This window comes from Denticeps clupeoides, chromosome 5, assembly GCF_900700375.1.
Source record: "Denticeps clupeoides chromosome 5, fDenClu1.1, whole genome shotgun sequence".
Taxonomy (NCBI): Eukaryota; Metazoa; Chordata; class Actinopteri; order Clupeiformes; family Denticipitidae; genus Denticeps; species Denticeps clupeoides.
In genome coordinates, this window is record NC_041711.1 from 7,274,902 (window position 1) to 7,297,190 (window position 22,289).

The 22,289-nt window shown below is 41.6% G+C and overlaps 1 protein-coding gene across 4 annotated transcripts in view; it reads right to left on the reverse strand.

Moving 5' to 3' along the window:
- Nucleotides 1–1,848: 1,848 nt before the first annotated feature.
- Nucleotides 1,849–22,289, reverse strand: part of cyb5r4 (cytochrome b5 reductase 4) — a 30,863-nt gene continuing 10,422 nt past the window's right edge. For 2 of the 4 annotated variants that reach the window (XM_028978941.1, XM_028978943.1), the window contains exons 6-16: nucleotides 22,196–22,274; nucleotides 21,247–21,304; nucleotides 19,825–19,918; nucleotides 19,710–19,742; nucleotides 19,278–19,400; nucleotides 19,004–19,144; nucleotides 13,745–13,900; nucleotides 5,818–5,968; nucleotides 5,277–5,363; nucleotides 4,195–4,356; nucleotides 1,849–2,937 (exon numbers count right to left, since the gene is read on the reverse strand). In XM_028978941.1, the coding sequence (XP_028834774.1) occupies nucleotides 2,883–2,937; nucleotides 4,195–4,356; nucleotides 5,277–5,363; nucleotides 5,818–5,968; nucleotides 13,745–13,900; nucleotides 19,004–19,144; nucleotides 19,278–19,400; nucleotides 19,710–19,742; nucleotides 19,825–19,918; nucleotides 21,247–21,304; nucleotides 22,196–22,274 (1,139 nt within the window). In that variant the 3' untranslated portion in view covers nucleotides 1,849–2,882. Of the gene's footprint in view, nucleotides 2,938–4,194; nucleotides 4,357–5,276; nucleotides 5,395–5,817; nucleotides 5,969–13,744; nucleotides 13,901–19,003; nucleotides 19,145–19,277; nucleotides 19,401–19,709; nucleotides 19,743–19,824; nucleotides 19,919–21,246; nucleotides 21,305–22,195; nucleotides 22,275–22,289 lie in introns of those variants that run through there. The other 2 variants (XM_028978942.1, XR_003749709.1) reach the window with 2 other exon arrangements.

Genomic DNA, 22,289 nt, shown 5'->3' on the forward strand with positions numbered 1-22,289 from the left:
TATGAGAAAGCAGTGATGGGTCGAGGTGCCACATTCCCATGTCCAAACTGACTTGGATCGCATTAGCTCGTATAGTGGCTGACCCACAGTAGTTAGTTAGAAATTAATTTTCCAAGTTAGTTGAATATGCCCAGTACATGTTTCAGCTCCTGGACATTCTGTGGTGGTGGAAGCTCACTAATTATGATACAAATATGATATTGTAGCATTGGCAGCCAAAAGGGCTGACCTAATTACCATAAGGGCCGCCTTTAGTGAGGCAAGGTTTACCCACCATTAGGGATTTAGTGGGCTGTTGCCTGGGAATTTGGAGTAACTGGAGCAGGTAGGAGGCACATAAAGATCTTGGGTGAATGCCTTCCCTGTTGCCCTGCTTTTAACAACTCATGCTGGTACCTGGTTGTGAAGGTGCTAGCTAATAAAAGGCTTCTTTGAGCTACACCGCTGTGTCAAGTGTCTCTTCTCTCCCCATCACGGAGCCTGTCGCTTCAATATTATTGTATGTCTGGCAACACTGCTGATAAGCAAACACAAACGTCTTGTTTGTACCTATCTTTTCCATGTGACTTGCTGCTTATATTTGTTTCAGTGATTGGTAAGTTCAGAGCAAAAGAGGAGTGTCTCAAAATCATACACGTGACATTATGTCCTCCGTTGTCCCATGTATGGAAGGACAAAGAAGGAATTTTTAGTCTCCTTTCGTTTGCCGATCTGAGAGAGCGTGTCGGAGTGTATCTAGGTAGTAGTGTGTTGATGTAGGAGGGCGCAGTTCCATTTACAGCCCTGTAGGCAAGCATCAAGGATTTGAACTCAATGCGAGCAGCTATCGGGAGCCAGTGGAGGGAGGTAAGAAGAGGTGTAACATGGGTGTATTTTGGCTGATTGAAAATGAGACGGGCTGCCATATTTTGGATCATCTGGAGTGGTTTTATGGTGACTGCAGAGGTTCCAGCCAGGAGAGAGTTACAGTAGTCGAGTTTGGAGATGACCATTGCCTGGACGAGGAGCTGCGTAGCCTGTTGTGAGAGAAAAGGCCGAATCTTGCGAATGTTGTAGAGAGTGAACCTGCAGGATCTGGAGATCGCAGCAACATGATGGTTCAAACTCAGTTTGTTATCTATCCAAACCCCAAGGCTTTTTGCAGATGCCGTGGGTGTTAACAATAGCGATCCAATTTGAATTGAAAGGTTTTGCTGAGGAGAATTGTTGCCCGGAAAGATCAGAATCTCGGTTTTGGATAGGTTGAGTTGGAGGTGTCGCTCAGACATCCATGCCGATATGTCTGAGAGGCAGGCCGAAATTTTTGTTGCTATAGTAGCATCTTCTGGTGGGAATGACAGATAGAGCTGGGTGTCATCAGCATAAGAGTGATAGGAGAAGCCATGTGATTGGATGATGTGACCAAGTGAGCGAGTGTATATTGAGAATAGAAGGGGGCCAAGGACAGAGCCTTGTGGAACCCCTGTGGTTACCCTAGAGAGGACAGATGTCTCACCTCCCCATGATACCTTGAAGGACCTGTCGTAGAGATAAGAGGTGAACCAATCTAGTACGGTTCCTGTGACTCCTAAATCAGAGAGTGTGGTGAGAAGAATTTCGTGGTTAACTGTATCGAAGGCAGCAGATAGATCAAGTAGGACAAGGACAGATGATCTGCGGGCAGCTCTTGCAGCACGAAGGTCGTCCATCATTGCCAGGAGGGAGGTTTCAGTAGAATGCCCTTTCCTGAAACCAGACTGAAAAGGGTCAAGAAGATCATGCTTGTGGAGAAATGAGGAAAGTTGAGCCAGGACTGCTCTTTCAAGAATTTTTGAAAGAAAAGGAAGGTTGGAGACTGGGCGGTAGCTATCCAGTAGAGATGGGTTTAATGTGGGTTTTTTGAGCATTAATGTGGGTTTTTTGAACATTATTTTATTTCAATAAACTAATTGCAAATACATTGAAAGAAATACAAAATGAACTTTATACAAATTTTATACATAGCATAAAAATTAAAATAATATATGCAGATGTTATCTTCATTGTAGATGTTGGTCCTGGGTTCAAATGGTTCTTTGAGTGTTAAAGGTTGTCTCTTCTCTCTCTTGGCTCATAGATGATTGAATGAACATTTCCACTAGTTGTTGGAACAGCTAGTGGAACAACTTCCTTATTTTAACAAAAATGACCTTCCTGTTCTTCCCATCAATCTCTTAATGGAAATTTTTTTTCAGTGTCCCTTTCAGTAAAAACTCAACACTACACAAAATAAATCAGTTTATTATATTTTTAAAAACTTTTCATTGTATATTATATTTTCTGCTGTCAATATTATTTTGCATATTAAATTCGCATATATCTTATACTGTCCTCATAATGACTAGAGCAGAACAGGATGTTCTGAAAAGACAGTAGTGTGAAATCCAATAGCAAGAGACTGTCAAGGGGTGTGTGTAAGATGGAGTGAGAGAGAGAGAGAGAGAGAGCTCATGAGTCAACTGATTATTTACACACACACACACACACACACACACACACACACACACACACACACACACACACACACAACATTGTAAAAATCTAATCTAAAAGCAATATTTAACCCAACAAAGAGCAATGTTTTATATATTTGACTCTATATTTAGACTATTCACAATGTCCTTGCAGACTGAAACAAAGACTATATTATAACTACTTTTTTTTGTTAATGGGGCTAAAGATCAATAATTAGCTGTTATAATGAAGGCTTTGTCACATGGCAAAGTCTACAAAAAAGATATATTAGATGCAGCAAATGGTAGTATTTTCAAAAGAAATCAGATCAAGAACATTGTGTACTGGAACATGTTAATAAAAACTGCCAGACACACACAGGGATGTGCCAGTGAGAAATTTCTCAGAGCTCAACCCTGGAATGCATGAATCTGGTCATTACTGAAGCCTTGGTTCTTCACCAATCTGAGAGACAGAAAAACGGAGAAGACAAGAAAAACACAGTTAAGGTGTGGTGATTGACAGTAAAACAGCAGCTGGCTGAAAGTCCCATCACAAAGATTTTAATGGATATCTCTCTCTCTCTCTCTCTCTCTCTCTCTCTCTCTCTCTCTCAGGCCACACAAGAACAGATTTCTCTATAACAGGTTTTGACTTTCTAAAAACCTGCGACCACACAAGACCAAGTCAAGATTTTAGATGGTGCACATCTTGCATCATAATAAATTCCACTGCGAGTGTAGATTTTCTCTAAAGAAATGGAATAGCTTTGTCTGAGACATTCTTTTATTTAAATAAACCAATTGCAAATACTTTGAAAGACTAGAAAGTAAACCCCTGCTCCACCACCACCCTGAGTCTGCCCCACCCATTGTCAGGGGTCAAGGGGGTCAGATGGGCCGCAAGAATGCGGGTTAATAATTTATTATTAGTGTTGTAAATTGCTCAGGCTTGTGGAAGAAAAGATTTGATACAGTGGCAATTCAACAAAACGATTTAGCCTATTTGAGAGAGAGAATGTGAGAATATGTCCTGAGATAACGAAATATGACTGAGACTACTTGTTCTGAACAGATGTCAGTTAAAGGCAGCAAAAGTTTAGGGGTCAACTAAATGTTCAAATTTTGTTACAAGTTGCAGAATAACACAAAGAATTCCATGATTTCTTTTCATTGATGGTTATGTTGCATTTTACCCAGATGCGGTTCTCTGATTGGCTGTTGTCTCGGCCCTTTCTTTTTTTGATAGGCTCTAGGGTCCAGCAGTGACATTCTTTTCTCATAGTGAGGCGTTACTGTGCCGCAGTCAGATAAATATTGGGCGCTGCAGTATATTAGTAAAAAAATTATTATTCTGTGTGAGAAAGTCTTCCAAAAGACTAAAAAAAAAAAAAAAAGTCTTCCAAAAGACTAAAAAAAAGTGTCTGTCACGCTCAATGTGTGACACTAGAAAGCCCTGTAGACGGAGGAATACGACACAGCAAAGCGAAACGGAGGTAAGTAAAGAATAGAATAAACTTTGTGTGTGCAGCCTGAATCTAAACATTCCATGGCACGCTGGGATTGGGCAGCACTGGTATATCGGATTTGAAGAAGAAAAAAATATATATATTGCACAGTTAATTTGTACTGCTGACACTTGTTTGACATTTCTTTCCGGGTGTTGCTCATTAGTTTGCCCCTGTTATTCCTCCCTGAAATGTGTGGTATAAGAACAACTCACCGCACAGCCAGCTCAGTAAAGGCCACTGGACCACATACACACACCAAGCACTTGGATCCTTCAGGCTGTTCCAGGAAGTTGAGAAGCATGGACTCTTCAATGTGACCCCTGCGACCTGACCACAAATCTGAGGGTTCTGAGAGCACATTCTCCATCTCAAACCTGTCAGCAAGAAGAGATAGAGATTCAGTTTTTATCTGATTTAAGTGCTGGGTTAAAATATGAACTATCATCCAATCAAAATGGGCTAAGTGTGAGACTTGTTTGCTAGTGTAAAGAAAAGGAGTTTACTAGATTCTTTTTCTCTTGGTGCTTATTTAATTCAGTCACCCTGAACACCATATTTATTGATTATTTAAAACTGGAGGAACCTGATAGTTTTGAAATATCACACTTCTAAACGTTTTGAAATATCTTGGTTCTGTCTTGTTTTATCTACTAATATAAATACTGAGGACTTTACATTAGCAAACAACCCCATGCTTAGTGTTTAGCACAGCACATAATGCCAGCTCAAAAATAGTGTTCACTCTATATTGTGAAGTTATACTTCTCCCCACACACTGCTCCCTGGGCACCTTTCATGGCTGTCTACTGCTCACCAAGGGTGATGGGTTAAAAGCAGAGGATACATTTTATTGTGTGCACAGTGTGCCGTGCTGTGTATCACAATGACAATCACTTCACTTTCACGTTAAAATGTGAACAGTGAAAATAAGGGTGTTTTTTTTTTTAGCCTGATTCAATTCTTAAGGGTTCAAAGAGATTTCAGATTGTAAGACTGCACTGGCCACACTAATTTGCACAGTGATATTCATAATGCTGCACTGCCATTGTTAAAAACAGGTAAAATAAATACATTACTTTCATTAGAACTCCTAACCTTAACCCCACTGAGGCATGTTCTAGAGAAGAAAGGGGAACTGGACTGATAAATGAAAGTAGTAATCAAGCTAAAGATGTCCAACCAAGTGTGCGGTTTAAAAAAGAAACTCTTATGTATCTTATTTACTCCAAAACCAGGGAGCTTTATTTATTTTTTACTCTATTTTTAATTGGCCTCTACAGGGACACATACACACCTCTCCTCCTCTGCAAACAGCTGGTCCAGCTCTGACCGCCACAGGACATCTACCTCCCGCCTATTGAAGAACATCAGCTTGGTTTTTCTGTAAAAGTTTTGAGGCAAAGTAGCTTTCTCTGAAGATTTGTACCAAGAAGAAATAGATTAATCACATAAAATATGTAATATCTGATTTAAACTAATTCCAGTAACAGCTGTCCCCACAAATAGTGTATTTCTGTGGTGGCATCCAGAAGAGGAGCTGCACTCAAATAACTAGACTAACGCAGCAACCTGATCTCTACATCTCGAAATACATCTGAACACAACAAGACATAGCCCTGCAGCAGTTTTCAAGCTCATAATTAATTGGGGGAAAAAAATCTATAAGAAAAATACGTCCAGAAGCTTTTGGGGGTCAACAGGTCTGGACAAATACTCCATTCTGATTAGCAGGTATATTAGCAAGTTATACAATAGCCATTTGTTAGTTTTATTGTTTTGAGGATGATCATGGTAAAAAGAAAGATAATCCATTTTAATGCTGAAATTATTATTACCTGAGCATTTTCAACTCTTTGAGGGCCAATCGGATGAGCCGTGCCATGGGTGTGAAACCTGTGCCCGCTGCCAACAGGAACAGGTGAGTGACATCATACAGTTGGCGGAGACTAAAAAGCCCATCTGGATTGCTGATGAATACAGGATCACCTATAACGGAATATATATGTACATAACACACTGTACAGAACACTACGCAGTTTGAAAAGTCCTTTTTCTTACATTTCCAAATGTACTTTTTTTTTTTTAATCCATGCTAAAAATTTGCTGTGTGGTATAGCAGACACACAACCTTGGACTTGTGACTGGCCCACCAGGAAGTGCAATATCCACAATGATTACAATGATTATTTATTTATGATTATTTAAGTCATTCCTGGTCACTCATCTCTGATACATGCTCCATGTAGTTTCTTTTTTACTTTGGGTTCAGACTTGACGGAGTATTATTTACATTAGGTTTATTGGCTTTTGTGCCTATTTTTTGCTTTAATATTGGTCTTAGTGGTAACCAAATAGTGTATCAGAAGTTACTTTCCGAAATTCAGCCGTGGTGCAGAATCACAGCAACTTTTAGCCAGTCACACAATGAGATTTCACCAGGACGCGTTTTGGTGTTTGTACAATTAAATGTTAATGAGGAGAAGTGCGGCCTATAAAAGTGAGCAGGAATTTGCAGAAATGATGTAATCAACACTTCCTGTTTGCTGCAAACAGGAAGTTGTGTCTGTGTTTTTCCAGAAAAAAAATAAAATTAACCCATTGGTTTCACACGATGTAACAAAAAAAAAAATTGTGCGCATTTTTACATCATTTTCTTTCCCCCCCCCGCATGACAATAGACATAAACCTATAATAACTGTGCTGAGATTCAGGAGGGCCACAGGAGGGCCAAAGGAGTGCACAGCGGCAGAGATGAGTAATTGAGTAAAGAGAGAGATTGAGGGCCGCTGCTGAGCGTGTTATGGAGTAGATGCATTAGCTCCGCCGAGCGTGATTTAAATTGTATCATTTTAGGCATTTTTCATTGGTGAACCATCGGTTTTGCTTTGGTCAGAAAGGAATCTACACACATATAACCCGGAGAAATGGCTGGTAAATCGACCAGAGGAAAACAAACTACTCTTCAGACTACGAGGCCTACGCCGCCACCTCTGACCTCGGGCTCGCCTGTTCAGGGTCGCGCGGAAGATTCTGGAACGGGCGCAGCCGCGTTAGCGATTAACGTAAAATCTTTTAAAGCTGAACTTCTGTCTGCGCTGCGAGTGGATTTGGTCGATGCCTTAAAAACCGAGGTCCGGGCAGTGTTGGAGAGTGAGCTGGCTTCTATTAAATTTTCTATTAGAAATTCAGCTGATCCTGTAAGTTATATATCTTGTATATATAGGAAGTACAGTATTCCCTATTTAGGTATTTTTCTATAAAACTGGTTTGATTCATGATTGACAAAATTCTGGTTAAAATATCACAGTTTTAGTACATGTTCAGTTCAGTTGATTTATTGGTGTGCTCAGTTATTACTGCTTACTGACTGTTTATTGTTATTGATGACGTTACCATAATCGCCATAATTTTTTTATTTTGCTGTTACTGCTCGGCGGTGCTTATTAGAGCATGGTAGTTCACCCTGAGCACTGTTGTGCTATGTTTATTGCTCACTAGGAGTGTTGATGCGGTCCCCTACTTTATGGGTGGCCAGTATAGGTTTTGGGGTTTCAAGTTTGCTCAGAATTCATTTATTTTTTAAATCATTATTTTTTCTCCCTCTCCCTTCTCCTTCTCAGTGTGTGGGACTGCTTAGGCTATCTACGATATGGCTGGTCTTAACAGGTCAGGGCTGGGCTCACTGCGTTTTGTAAGGTGGAATATTAAAGGGTTTCACCACCCTATAAAACGTGGCAGGATTTTTTCCCATCTGAAAGCCCTGGCCCCTGAGATTATATTTCTACAGGAGACTCATCTTCAGGTTAATGAAGACTCAAAATTAAAGAGAGGCTGGATAGATCACATCTTCCATGGAGACAGATCAAGAGGCGCAGAGATATTGATAAGAAAGGGGGTTCTGTTTGTAAATGAGTCTGTAATATCAGATACCAAAGGCAGGTTTGTCATAGTTATAGGGAAGCTGTATGGATTTAATGTAGTTTTAGCAATTGTCTACGGCCCCAACTGGGACGACCCACAGTTCTTTTGCACCTTTTTTGCTAAGCTCCCACACCCAGACACTTATCACTTAATTCTGGGGGGTGACTTCAACCTGGTCCTGCAGCCAAATCTAGACAGATCAAATCCCACACTGTCCAAGATTGTGTCCAAGTCTGCATCAGCCGTTTTGTCATTTATGGAATCCTATAAATTGTTTGACCCCTGGAGGTATACTAAACCAACCTCCCAGCAATATTTATTTTTCTCACCTGTCCATCATTCATACTCAAGAATGCAACTCGATATGTGCTTTCCTAGCAACATCGCAACTTGTCGAATGTGGCGCCTCGACCCATTACTGCTTTCTCATAAACCATTTCGAGACCATATGTCAGAGCAAATTGACTTCTTTCTTGATGTCAATCTCACGCCTGGTATGTCCTTCATCACTATTTGGGAGGCTCTTAAAGCATTTCTAAGGGGACAAATAATTTCATATATAAATTCCTCACAGCCCATGTGAGGAAAATTCATAATTGCCAGCTAGTGGACCTGTCCAAAAAAATTCTGGAAATAGACAAAAAATGTGCTGGTTCCTCTAATCCAGAGTTGTACAAGGACAGGCTGCTTTTGCAAGCAGAATTTAACAATCTTTCTATTGCTCATAGTATGTGCATCTAGGCTGCTTTTGAAGACTAGATGCACATACTATGAACACAGTGATAAAGTCAGCAGGTTATTATCTCATCAGCTTAAGCAAATTCAGACACACAATATCTGTGATCCACACGACACATGGCACTGTATCAAACCAGCCAACAACCATAAATGAACAATTCAAGGAATATTATACAAAACTATACACTTCTCAGGTCCATGTCAGTCCATCTGAAATACATACATTTCTTGATCAGTTAGAAATTCCTAAGATTACCTGTAAAGACCCGTCACGTTTAGACCTTGGAATATCTTGTGAAGATATAGCACAAGCTATAAATTCCATGCAAAATGGTAAATCTCCCGGCCCAAATGGATTCCCAATTGAGTTTTTTCAGCCAAGCTGACCCCTTTTAAACAAACTTTTTGAGGAAATTCTCTCCCAAAAGAAACTGCCCTGTACAATGACCCAGGCAGTCATAGTGGTTTTACTAAAAAAAGATAAGGACCCACATAAATGTGGTTCATACCGGCCAATAAGTCTCCTTCCATGCGATTATAAAATTCTTTCAAAAGGTCCTGTCCTGCCGCCTGGATTCATTGATACCTAAAATAATTGACTTGGACCAAACAGGTTTTATACCAGGCAGGCAATCATTCTTTAATATGCGCCGTTTGTTCAATATATTATATTGTTCACACTCTACTGTCCAGCCTGAAATCGTTATCTCTTTAGATTCCGAAAAGGCGTTTGACCAGGTTGAGTGGGACTATTTATTTGAGGTCTTGGAAAGATTTGGTTTTGGTCCGACATTTATATCATGGGTTAAAATAATGTATGATTCACCACTGGCCTCTGTACTAACTAGGGCTGCACGATTTGGGGAAAAAGACATATTGCGATTATTGAGATCAATATTGCGATATGCGATTGCGATATGATAAACATACAAACTACTTATAACCTGAAATGCCCAGTGCTTTCAAAATACAACATTCTGCAAAATTAAATAAATCACAAAAAACTCTTTTACATTACTGTCGAACGACAAACCCTGGTAAGGCTAAACAACTGTTTTGATTATATTTGGCCATTATAAAATCCCATATTATAGTTCTTACGTTTAACCAAAACGTTGTTTGGAGGCTGACTTGAACTCAGGGATGCATAGCTTTGCTAGCTTAGCTAAGGTTAAGATTTGTAAACAGAGGTGAATTTCTTTAGGAAACCTTCAAAGTTTGAGAAAAGTTAACTAAACAGCTAAGAACAGTCTAAATAGTTAATGCCTACGTTTAGCCAAAACGTTGTTTGGAGGCTGACTTGAACACAGGAATGCATAGCTTCGCTAGCTTAGCCTATCATAGCTAAGGTTAAGACTTATAAAACGGGGATTTTATAATGGCCAAATATATTAAAAACAATTGTCCAGCCTTACCTATGAAATGTAATCCCTGGTTTGAAGCATACAGCGGTTTGTACAGCCCCAAGCAGCACAAGAGTGAGGCATTTTTATGCACTTCTCTCCATAGACATGTATATGCTTCACGCCACAGCAGAGCCTCTCGCAATATGGTGGCGACGTTGACGTGCAATGCAGCGCGTCATGCGGCGTCTAACCATATGTCTCCGAATCGAAAGTCATGTGACCAAATACGTCACATCCGACTGAAGTGACACTCGCAAACTTTGAGAGAATGAGAGAATGGATCGGATATGTTGCCTATCCAATCCATGTACTAATCATTTAAATCGCAGCTTTTTGCGTTCATGTAATCGACTGACATCGCGATTACGATTGCAATTAGATTAATCGTGCAGCACTATCAGCACTCTGCAATATCAGATTATTTCCCTTTGCATCATGGTACAAGACAGGGTTGCTGTCTGTCACCTTTCCTTTTTGGAAAGGTGACAGACCCTTAGGAAAGAGGAGAGGATTACAGGTGTAACCAGGTTCAATAAAACTCATAAAGTGATCATTGATCACTTTATGCAGATGACCTTCTAATATATTTGTCTAACCCTTTAGAATCTATACCAGTCCTCATGGAACTATTACGGTCATATAGTTTAATTTCAGGCTATAAACTGATTTTTTCTAAAAGCACCATTTTGCAGGTTAATCAGTTAGCAATGTTATGGAATTTACTTATCTGGGAATTAATGTCCCCCGTTCTTATAAAGACCTTTATGGCGCAATTTTAAAACTCTACTTGAGCGTACAAAAACGATTTCTCACGATGGTCTTCATTGCCCATTTCATTGGCTGGAAGAGTGAATACCATTAAGATGGTTGTCCTACCATGCTTTCTGTATTTATTCCAAATGATTCCTATTTTCCTACCCAAGTCTGTCTTCAAGGAGTTAGGTTCTTTGATTTCTTCATTTGTGTGGAATAAATCTGTCCCGTGGATGAGGAATATTTAGCTTGAAATGCCAAAAGCAGCAGGTGGTATGGGTTTGCCAAACTTCATGTATTACTATTGGGCAGCAAACATAAGAACATTAATATACTGGATCTTTGCGTGGCGTGATAATCCTGCCCCTGCTTGGGCAGTCATGGAATTGCGAGGTGATTCATGGCTTTGTCCTATTTCCTTAATGAGCGCTCCTGTATCTATGCAGTCATATTCACGCCTCCTTAATCCTGTAGTAAAACACTCACTCAAGATTTGGCTCCAGGTTAGGAAACATTTTCGTATAAATCAACTAAGCTTATTTTCTCCCCTTTTGAATAACCATCTTTTCTTACCGTCCCAAACGGATGCAGCATTTCAAACCTGGCACAACAATGGCTTGATCTGTCAAAGACCTCTTCGTTGAAGGAACACTTATGACATTCGAAAAATGGCAAAAAAGTTACAATATTCCCAAATCTCATTTCTATAGATTCCTACAGATTAGAAGTTTTGTGAGCAAACACTTTAGATCTGTACATTCACCAGCTAAAAATGCTGCAGATGAAATTCTTGCTCTGGACCCCTTTATGAGAGGCAATATATCAAAATTATATACTCTGATCCAGAACATTTATTCACCCTCATGGGAGAAAACTAAAGTGGCATGGGAACAGGATCTTAACATTGTAGTTACGGGTGAGAGCCAAGGTGGTATCTTACGCCTCATTAATGGCCAGAAGACTTATTCTTCTGTTGTGGAAATCAGACAAGCCCCCCTCTTTCAATAGTTGGATTAAGGAAATGCTCTCCATGTTGCAGTTGGAAAAACTGCGATGCAATCAAGCTAATCGTCAGGAAAAGTTCAAGGAGATATGGTCACCATTTATTGATTATGTTAAATCATCCAGTTTAAGTCCACCATAGACATGTCATTTCTTAATGCATATACAAAGTAAAATACTACAACACTGAGAGGAGACAGCTTCCCTTCCCCCTTTTTTATTATTATTTTATTTTGATTTTTTTGTTTATTATTTATTTATTTATTTATTTCTCTTCTTGCTGTTTGATGGGTGGGTCTGAGGGTGGGGGGTGGATATTGGTGAACAGCTGTTATTTGTTTGTTGTCAAAAAATAGAAAATCACAAATAAAGCATAAAAAAAAAGAAAAAAAAAAAAAGAGTGATTGAGACCACAGTGGAAAAGCAACGCTAGGGGACAGAAAGAGAGTAAGCGAGAGGGAGAAACTGGAATGGAGGGGACACATAATGGTGACTAATTCAAACCACTGCTGGCACAGCAACAGACCATGGACCCGGTGATGTATTATAAAAGTGCATGTTCGGTTTGACTATTGTACAGGTTGTGTTCTTCTGATTGTAGTAATTAAATTAGCTAAGCCCAGCCCAGAAAAATCTGAATTGATCAATCTCATCATTTTATGGACTAAGTTATATGGATAGAATATCAGAATAAAAGTCATAAATTGATTTGCATCTGAAATAAATAATTAATCCCCAAAAACAAAGACTGAATACTTGGCTCCTACTGGTTGGGTGTGGAACAGATTGAAATAAATCAATTACAGATTCTGTCACCAGCATCAGAATCAGTTTCTTCCACAACCTTACCATCTCCATGGGCAATACCAAAGAGCTCTCAAAGTACATCAGGGATAAGATTGTGTAGTAGCCCATTCCAGCCTTGTGCAGGTCTACAATCAGCAAGAAGCTGATTCAGAAATGGAAAAATATAAAATGACCATTAATCGCACTCAATCTCGAGCTTCATGCAAGACCTTGCTTGTATGAGGTGAGGAGAGGACAAGAGGAGATGATCTGTTAATGATCTGAAAGTGAGCAGTGGGCAGCCATGACAGGCTCCCGGGAAGCAGTGTGTGAGGACGGTGCTTTGCTCAGTGACACCTTGGCGGATCGGGATTCGAACAGTCAACCTTCTGATTACGGGGCCGATTCCTTAACTGCTAGGCCACCACAGCTTGGACAACAGTCACGAAGAACACTATTGGAAATACACCAAGGTAGGAGAAAACTCCTAGCATCTGAGGGTGTAAGAACCCCCGAATGAGGTCTGAACACCTCTTCTATACTGGACATGTGGCTTCCAAAAGAGTTGCCACAAACCTTTGATGTTTGTGCTTTAGAGAATGTCAAAGGTGAAATTGAAGGGATTGTTACTGTGAAACACAGCATAGCACGGGGTGCACAAAATGTGTCCTCTGCTTTTAACCCATCACCCTTGGTGAGCACAATCTGCCCGGGGAGCAGATTGTGGGGATAGTGCTTTGCTCTGTGGCACCTCAGTGGCACCTTGGTGGACCGGTATTCAAGCGGCAACCTTCTGATTACGGGTCTGCTTCCTTAAACGCTAGGCCACCACTGTTCCTGATATACTGTGGTGATATACAGTGTGGTCATCCACTGCCAGCAAGACTTTCCCATCATGGTTTCTCAATAGTTGGTCTTGTGTCACCCTGGACATTCTTTGTGTTTATGAGGGGGGATAAAGTTGGGGTCTTCCTTAACACATTAAAAGTCATGGTCCTGGAAACGCCCGTATTAGATAATACATGAACATTCAATCCTCATTTTTACTCACACTGTTGACTTAGTCTTATAATCCCAGCATATAGAAGAAGTAGTTATTACTGTAGTCACAATCACACACACAGCCCTACACTGATAATAAACCTAAACCCCTCACCTATTTGCAGGCAGTTAAGGTGAGGTGTGAGCACTCCTTCAGGGTAGATCTTGATCATGAGGAACAGTCTGGAGCTGTTATCCTCCTTCTCAGTGGACTGCATGCAGGGCATAAGCGTACTTTCCACCGGTGTGTAAGGCTTCACCACATCACTGCCTGAGGAGTGCAGGACAGGAAAAGCAAAAAAGCATTTTAATACCACCTCAAATGATAAAATATATATGTTGGGGCTGACACTGGCTATTCTGTATCAGTCATAAATCCGAACGCACATAAAATATAAACAAAATGCAGCTGTATCAATTTTGGGTTAACTTATTATAATGGTTTATTTTAGTATATTCAGCACATACACCAACACGTCTGGGAATAAGTGAGTGCCTGGTGGCCGGGCTTTCGCCCATGGGGCCCGGCCGGGCCCAGCTCGAACCGGATACGTGGGCTCATCCAACTGTGGACCCACCACCCGCAGGAGGAACATGAGTTCGGTTCAATGTGGATCAGGTGGCAGACCGAGGCAGGAGCTTTGGCGGTCCGATCCCCAGACAAGGAAACTGTCTATTGGGACATGGAACGTCACCTCTCTGGTGGGGAAGGAGCTGGAGCTTGTGGAATGATTGAGCACTTGGTACCAGGGCAGCCTAGGTCGCAGGTTGATGATTGAATTTGTAGTCGTATTATCTGACCTGCGACAATATGTTGTGGACACTCAGGTGAAGAGAGGAGCGGAGCTGTCAACTGATCACCACCTGGTGGTCAGTTGGATCAGATAGCAGGGGAAGATGCCACGTAGACCTGGCAGACCCAAACGTATAGTGAAAATCAGTTGGGAACACCTGGCAGAAGAACCTGTCAAGATGGTCTTCAATTCCCACCTCCGGCAGAGGTGGCCGGTGACAGTCGTGGCAGTAACTCCCGTACCTGCTGTTGGACACCAGAGGTTAGGGGAGAAATCATGATGAAGAAGGAGGTCTACAGGGCACGGCTGGTCTGTGGGTCTCTAGAAGCAGCAGACAGGTACCGGACAGCCAGTCCGGTACCTGTTTGGTGAGGCCATGGAGAAAAGACTACTGATCGGCTCCAAAGAGGCTCTGGCAAACCATCCGATGCCTCAGGAGAGGAAGGGTGCAACTCACTCACTACTCAATACTTTGAGGAGCTCCTCAATTCCACCAACGCACATTCCAAGGAGGAACCAGAGCTGGGAAGCCTGGGTATGGACTGTCCAATCTCAGGGGGTAGTTGCTGAGGTAGTCAAACAGGTACACAGTGGTGGAGCCCCGGGGGTGGATGAGATCCATCCTGGGTATCTAATTTGCTATGGATGTTGTAGGGCTGTCATGGTTGACATGTCTCTGCAACATTACGTGGACACTGGGGGCAGTTCCAGTGGAGTGGCAGACTGAGTGGTCCCCGTTTTTAAGAAGGGGGATCAGAGGGTGTGTTCCAACTATAGGGAGATCACACTCCTCAGCCTCTACTCCAAGGTACTGGAGAGGAGGGTCCGGTCAATAGTTGAATCACAGATTGAGGAGGAGTATTGTGGTTTTCATCCTGGCCGTAGAACTGTGTACCAGCTCTTTACCCTTGCTGGGGTGATAAAGTAAAGTGAAGTGATTGTCCGACTTGGAGGGGCATGGGAGTTTACCAAACCAATCCACATGTGTTTTGTGGATTTGGAGAAGGCTTATGACCATGTCCCCAGGGACACCCTATGGGGGGCTCTCCATGAGTATGGGGTGGATGGCCTTTTGTTAAGGGCCATTCATTCCCTGTACCAGAGGAGCGTGAGCTTGGTCTGCATAGCTGGCAGTAAGTCGGACCTGTTCCCGGTGAGGATTGGACTCCACCAGGGCTGCCCACCGGTTTTGTACATAACATATATGGACAGAATTTCTAGGCGCAGCTGTGGTGTGGAGGGTGTCGAGTTTGGTGGCAGGAGAATCTAGTCTCTGCTTTTTGTGCTGACCTTCAGCTCTTGCCGAGTAGGTTCTCAGCCGAGTGTGAAGCGTTTGGGATGAGGATCAGCACCTTCAAACCTGAGACCATGGTTCTCCACCGGAAGAGGGTGGCTTGCCAACTCTGGGTCGGGAGAGAGGTCCTGCCTCAAGTGGAGGAGTTTAAGTATCTCAGGGTCTTGTTCACGAGTGGGGGAAGAAGGGAGCTGGAGATCGACATGCAGATTGGGGCAGCGTCTGCAGTGATGTGGACGATATGTCGGGGTGAAGAGGGAGCTGAGCCAGAAAGCAAGGCTCTTGATTTACCGGTCGATCTATGTCCCAATTCTCACCTATGGTCATGAGCTTTGGGTAATAGGGTGTAGGGTGGCTGGGCACAGTCTTAGAGATAGGGTGAGGAGCTCAGACACTCGGGAGAGACTCAGAGTAGAACCGCTGCTCCTTCACATCGAGAGGAGCCAGTTGACGTGGTTCGGGCATCTGGTCAGGATGCCTCCTGGACGCCTCCCTGGGGAGGAGTTTCGGGCATGTTCTGCTGGCAGGAGGCCCCCGGGTCGACCCAGGACACGCTTGAGAAATTATATCTCCAGGCTGGTCTGGGAACACCTTGGGATCCTGCCGGAGGAGCTGGTGAAGGTGGCTGGGGAGAGGGCTGTCTGGGATTCCCCCACGACCCGCACTCGGAAGTGGAGGAAGACGAGGACGAAGACATTATTAGTAATATAAGGAACTTTTAAATTAATAATTTATTAATGAATCAGAGCAAATATGAAAAGCACTAATTTAAATAACAATATCCCTAACTTGCATGAGTAGAACAATCATGCCACTGTGCGATGTGTTCACTACTACAGATACACATGTGGTAAATGCAGACGGGAGATGCCATGGCAGTGCCAAGATTGTGAGTGATTGCTGAAATGTACTCACTCAGTTTTTATTATTATTTGTAAATATTTGTACAAATGATTGGTTTGTTGTTTATTTTATTTTGTACTGTTTTTATCAATAAATCTCTTCAACAAGTGTCCTTGAAGTGGCTCAGCATGGCCCTGCCTTGTTTACACGACAAAAGCATATGTTCACAGGTGATTAAGGATATTAGTTAAAAGTCTTCCAGTCAATTGACTCTCCTGTTGGTTTTATAGGTAGAAAAACCAAATGGCTGCTCTCTGGGACTTCTAGTGTTAAGTGTGCCAGTGCTGAAATAGTCCCACACCATGATGTTCCCACCTCCAAACTTCACTGTTGTTATGGTGTTTTGCGGGTGATATGCAGTGCCCTTTGACCTCCAAACATTGTGTGTGAATTGGCATCCAAACAGTTCCATTTTTGTCTCATCCGACCAGACTATATTCTCGCAGCATTTCACTGTGTGCTTACTTCAACAATGGATTCTTGTGTGGTGACATTTACATTTATATTATTTATCAAAAGCCCTTATCCAGAGCGACTTACAATCAGTAGTTACAGGGACAGTCCCCCCCTGCAGCAACTTAGGATTAAATGTCTTGCTCAGGGACACAATGGTAGTAAGCAGGATTTTAACCTTGATCTTCTGGTTCATAGGCGAGTGTGTTACCCACTAGGCTACTACCACCCTGGTGAGTGTGGATACAGGCCATGGCAGTTAAGTACTTAATGTTTTTTTTTAAATAATTGTACCTGCTAATTCCAGGTCTTTCTGGCACTTGGTACTTGGAACTAGGACAGCTCTTCTGATAACTCTTCTCACTTTTCTTCAGACTCCTGTCCTGTCACCCCTGGTTGTGGTCAGTTTATAGTGATTTTTGTTCTTTTTACTTCTGGATTATGGCTCCAACCGCTCCAACTTCAGTAGTTTAGAAATTTTTCTGTAACCAATGACATCAGTATGTTTTGCCACAATAAGGTTGTGTAGGTCTTGAGAGCACTTTTTGGTTTTACCCATCATGCGATGGCATCATGCCATCAGGTGGGAAGGGAGCAGCGGAGGTTAATTTGCACTACGTGTTATTTAGGGACATCTAAGGTGCATCAAGGAAGTTTTCAAGGGCGCATCACTTTTTTCACATGTTATGTTACAGCCTTATTCCAAAAATGTTTAAATTCATTTTTTTCTCTGAATTCTACACACAACATCCCATAATGACAAGGCGAAAAAAGTTTACATTGAGGTTTTACTTGAAAATGTGACCTCCGAGACAGGAATGTCTTGAAGCACAAAGCTAGAGAAAATTACAGAAAAATGTCTGCTGCTTTGAAGGTCCTCAATCACCCATAAGTGGAAGAAGTTCAAACTAGGACTCTTCCTAGAGGTGGCTGGCCAACTAAGCTCAGGGGAGAAGAGCCTTAGTCAGGGAGGTGAACAAGATGGTACAAGACCTGATGGTAGAGCTCCAGAGGCTCTTTGTGGATATTCTCTGTTCTGATGAAACAAAGATTGAACTCTTTGGTGTGAATGGCTGGGGCCATGATTGGAGGAAACCAGGACAATACAATCCCTACAGTGAAGCATGGTGTTGGCAGGATCATGCTGTGGAGGTGCAGGAACTGGGAGACTAGTCAAGATAGAGGGAAAGATGACTACAGCAATGTACAGACACATCCTGGATGAAAACCTCCTCCAGAGCGCTCCTGAACTCAAATTTAAGAGACGGTTCATCTCTCGGCAGGACAACGACCTTAAGCACACAGCCAAGATATCAAAGGAGTGATATCAAGGACAACTATATGAATGTCCTTGAGTGTCCTAGCCAGAGCCCAGACTTGAATCCAATTGAACATCTCTAAAGAGATCTTAAAATGTGCACCGACGCTTCCCATCCAACCTGATTGAGCTTGAGAGGTGCTGCAAAGAGGAACTGGCAAAACTGGCTAAGTATAGGTGTTCCAAGCTTGTGGCAGCATATTCAAAAAGACTTGTATGTAATTGTGCCAAAGGATGTAATTTCTGCCAAAGGTGCATTGACAGTATTGAGCAAAGGCTGTGAATACGTATGTACATGTGATTTCTCAAGTAAACGTTTTTCATGTTGTGTGAAAATTGGTGAAGTCTTTAACACTTATTTAATCCCCTGTATATTTGGCTGAAATCAGCTTAAATCATACTTTCAGAGCCTTTTAGTGCCTTTTTTAAATTGGTGCAGTAACTGGTCAATAGTGAACATGAAAAAATACAGCAGCTTTCAACAATTAACAAACACAAAAAAGAGAAATGAAAATGACGTAGTTTGCACCTGATGCAGACATCAGCAGAATAATTAAATATGTCACACTGACTCCATGCTCGTGTACTGCAGTGTAGAGTGGCTGATGTTACCTTGTACCAAGGCTTTGAGGTAGACATGCTTCCCCACAGGAACATGCATGTGGGAACCAGCTGGGAGCTGTAAACAGAAAAGCTTGGTGTCGTGTGTTACTTCTGCTTTGGAGAGCAACACACACCGCCTGTAGTGAAATCCTACAATCATGGAAGAAAAGAAATTAAAGGGCAAAAAATATATATATCTTTTTCACTGGAAATTGATCAACAAAAGTCTCACACAGAGTTAAAAGTTATAATCCAAGCCTTTTGAAATATAACAGTTTCTCACCACGGTCCTTCTGTCGCAAAAAGGAATGATGGGAGTCCAGCTGCTTCCCCACCTTTGACCAATTTAACTTTTCTTTCTTCCACAGCAGAACCTGAATCTTTCCAACTGAACTGGTGGTCTGAACTTGAACATACATACAAAAAATACTTATTTATAGAAATAAGCAAAGTGAAGTTTTTACCCTAAAAAATATGTCATCGATCCCACCTGTCCCAGTTCCACAGGAAAACAGAGGAATAGGAGGAGAAACATCAAAAAAGAAATTAAAAGAGTGACAAAGCATAGAGAATAGACTATAGGGGATGGCAGATGGAAGCAACGGAGTTTAAAGCTGAAGTGAGGAACTGTGGGTTCTGAAGTCTCATATGAGAAGGGACATTAAACCAATGGAATGAACAGAGTATGAAAAGGTCATAATGAACAATAACTCACTGCCAATGCGCTCTTCTACCTCATGAGAGAGTTCTGAAAATAAAAATAGTTTATTAAGCCTGAAATGTGTGTGTGTGTTTGTGTGTGTGTGTGTGTCAGCACTAAAAGCACTTACGCCAGTGGAGCAGATAAGACATTTTCCCCAAGACTATCTCCAGCCTCAGCGTGCCGTCCACAATGTCAGTAATCACACAGCCAGAACCAGTATTCTTAAAAAAGTGTGAAGAAAGAAAAATGGAAATGACAAAGGTTTACCCTACTAATGCTGAAGTTGCATCTGGACTGCAAGGCATAGTAATCAATAAAATTCTAATATTAATACAGTAACACAGCACCACACAGATCCAACAGGCTACGCAGCTCCTCGTCCAGGCAATGGTAATCTCCAAACTCGACTACTGTAACTCTCTCCTGGCTGGAGCCTCTGCAGTCACCATAAAACCACTCCAGATGGTCCAAAATATGGCAGCCCGCCTCATCTTCAATCAGCCAAAATACACCCATGTTACACCTCTCCTTACCTCCCTCCACTGGCTCCCGGTAGCTGCTCGCATTGAGTTCAAATCCTTGATGCTTGCCTACAGGGCTGTAAATGGAACTGCGCCCTCCTACATCAACACACTACTACCTAGATACACTCCTACACGCTCTCTCAGATCGGCAAACGAAAGGAGACTAAAAATTCCTTCTTCACGGGGTCTCCGATTCCAATCATGTCTGTTCTCCGTTGTTGTCCCTGGCTGGTGGAACAACCTACCCTCCTCCACACGACTAGCCGAGACTATCACCACTTTTAAGAAGAAGGTGAAAACCCTCTTATTCCAAAAATATTACAGACAAATTTAACACATACACATGCATACACATTTAACAAACAAATACAAAATGTATAAATACATTATAATTTTTCTTAGTCTAGCACCCAACACTCTCCGAGCATGTTCTTCAATGACAAGTCTAAGCCTTATCAGGGCTCTTAGTTTGTATACTTGATATTCTATAGAAATCGAACGAGAATTGCTGGTGTCTTCCCATTGTAAGTCGCTTTGGATAAAAGCGTCTGCCAAATAAAGTAAAGTAAAGTAAAGTAAAGTAAAAAGAGGCATTCAAATGCATACGTCTTAAAATTATTCCAATAATAATTATTCAAATAATATCAACCCCAATTCTTTCTAGGCATGAAACTGAGCAAGAATCTCCCTTTTTTTAAATGTAGCTTCTTTATTTAGTATTTCAGATGAACAGAGGATTTAAAATACATTCTTTTTTTATCAGCCAAAAAAGATTTTCACAAAGATGTCCTTTGTGTCTTTTTAACGCTGTCTGCACAGGTCAACCAATTTTCGCCTGATTTTGCTCAAGCTGCAAGGTGCTCTACAATACTCTACAATACATTTTACAATGGCGATGCAGATCAGTGTTTCATAACAGAGGATATGGCACTTTACTGATGATAAGCTGATAAGTGATGATAACACACTCCACCTGATTATTCAGTAGTAATCAGATTTGGGCATCATAAATCAGAAACAAGTACCTTTCTTTTTGTGTACACCACAACGTTGACTGTCGTATCAGTCTGGAACCAGTCGTACCTGCAGAATAAAACATTTTTTGCTTTCTATTTTAAAAAAAAAACAATCTCCCGACTGCATCTCTGGATCTCAGCCACAGTGATCTTTGGGTTCTTTACCTCTATCACCAAGGCTCTTCTCCCCCAATAGCTCAGTTTGGCTGGACGGCCAGTTCTAGGAAGGGTTCTGGTCATCCAAAACAGGACCATGAGGCCACTGTGCTCTTAGGAATCTTAAGCAGTAACCTTAGCTAGATCTGTGTCTTGCCACAATAGTGTCTCGAAGCTTTTCAGGCAGTTCCTTTGAACTCATGATTCTCATTTGCTCTGACATGCATTCTGAGCTGAAAGGTCTTATATACTGGTGTGTGGCTTTCCTAATCAAGTCCAAACCAATCAAGCTTAATCAAACACAGCTGGTCTCAAATGAAGGTGTAGAACCATCTCAAGGATGATCAGAAGAAATGGACAGCACCCAAGTTAATATATGAGTGTCACAGAAAAGGGTGATATTTCAGTTCTCCTTTGTTAATAAATGTCAACAATTCTGTGTTTTTCTGTCAATATGGGGTGATGTGTGTACATTAATGAGGAAAAAACGAACTAAAATGAATTAAGCAAATGGCTGCAATATAACAATGAGTGAATTTATGGGGGTTGAATACATTCTGTACCCACTGTACATTATATAAACATTGTTTGTAAACTTTAGAAATAACAGTCTCTAATGACTAAAATCTCATTGGATGCATGAGACAGCAAAACAATACGTTTATTTAGTGTTTATTTCAGATGTCATGATGTATGGCAGAAGTGTTTTTCTAAAACTGCAGCTGTGACTGACTTGAATTGTGGGTTTTTGTCTGGCGGTGGCAAATATTTTAGCAATATGTAATAGCATGTAACTGTTCACCTGGGTCGAGTATCTTTGGGTGGGGCAGCAGCAGCAGGTTGCTCTAATGGCACAGGAGAAGGGGACAGTGAAGTCACACCTGATGGAGGAGAAA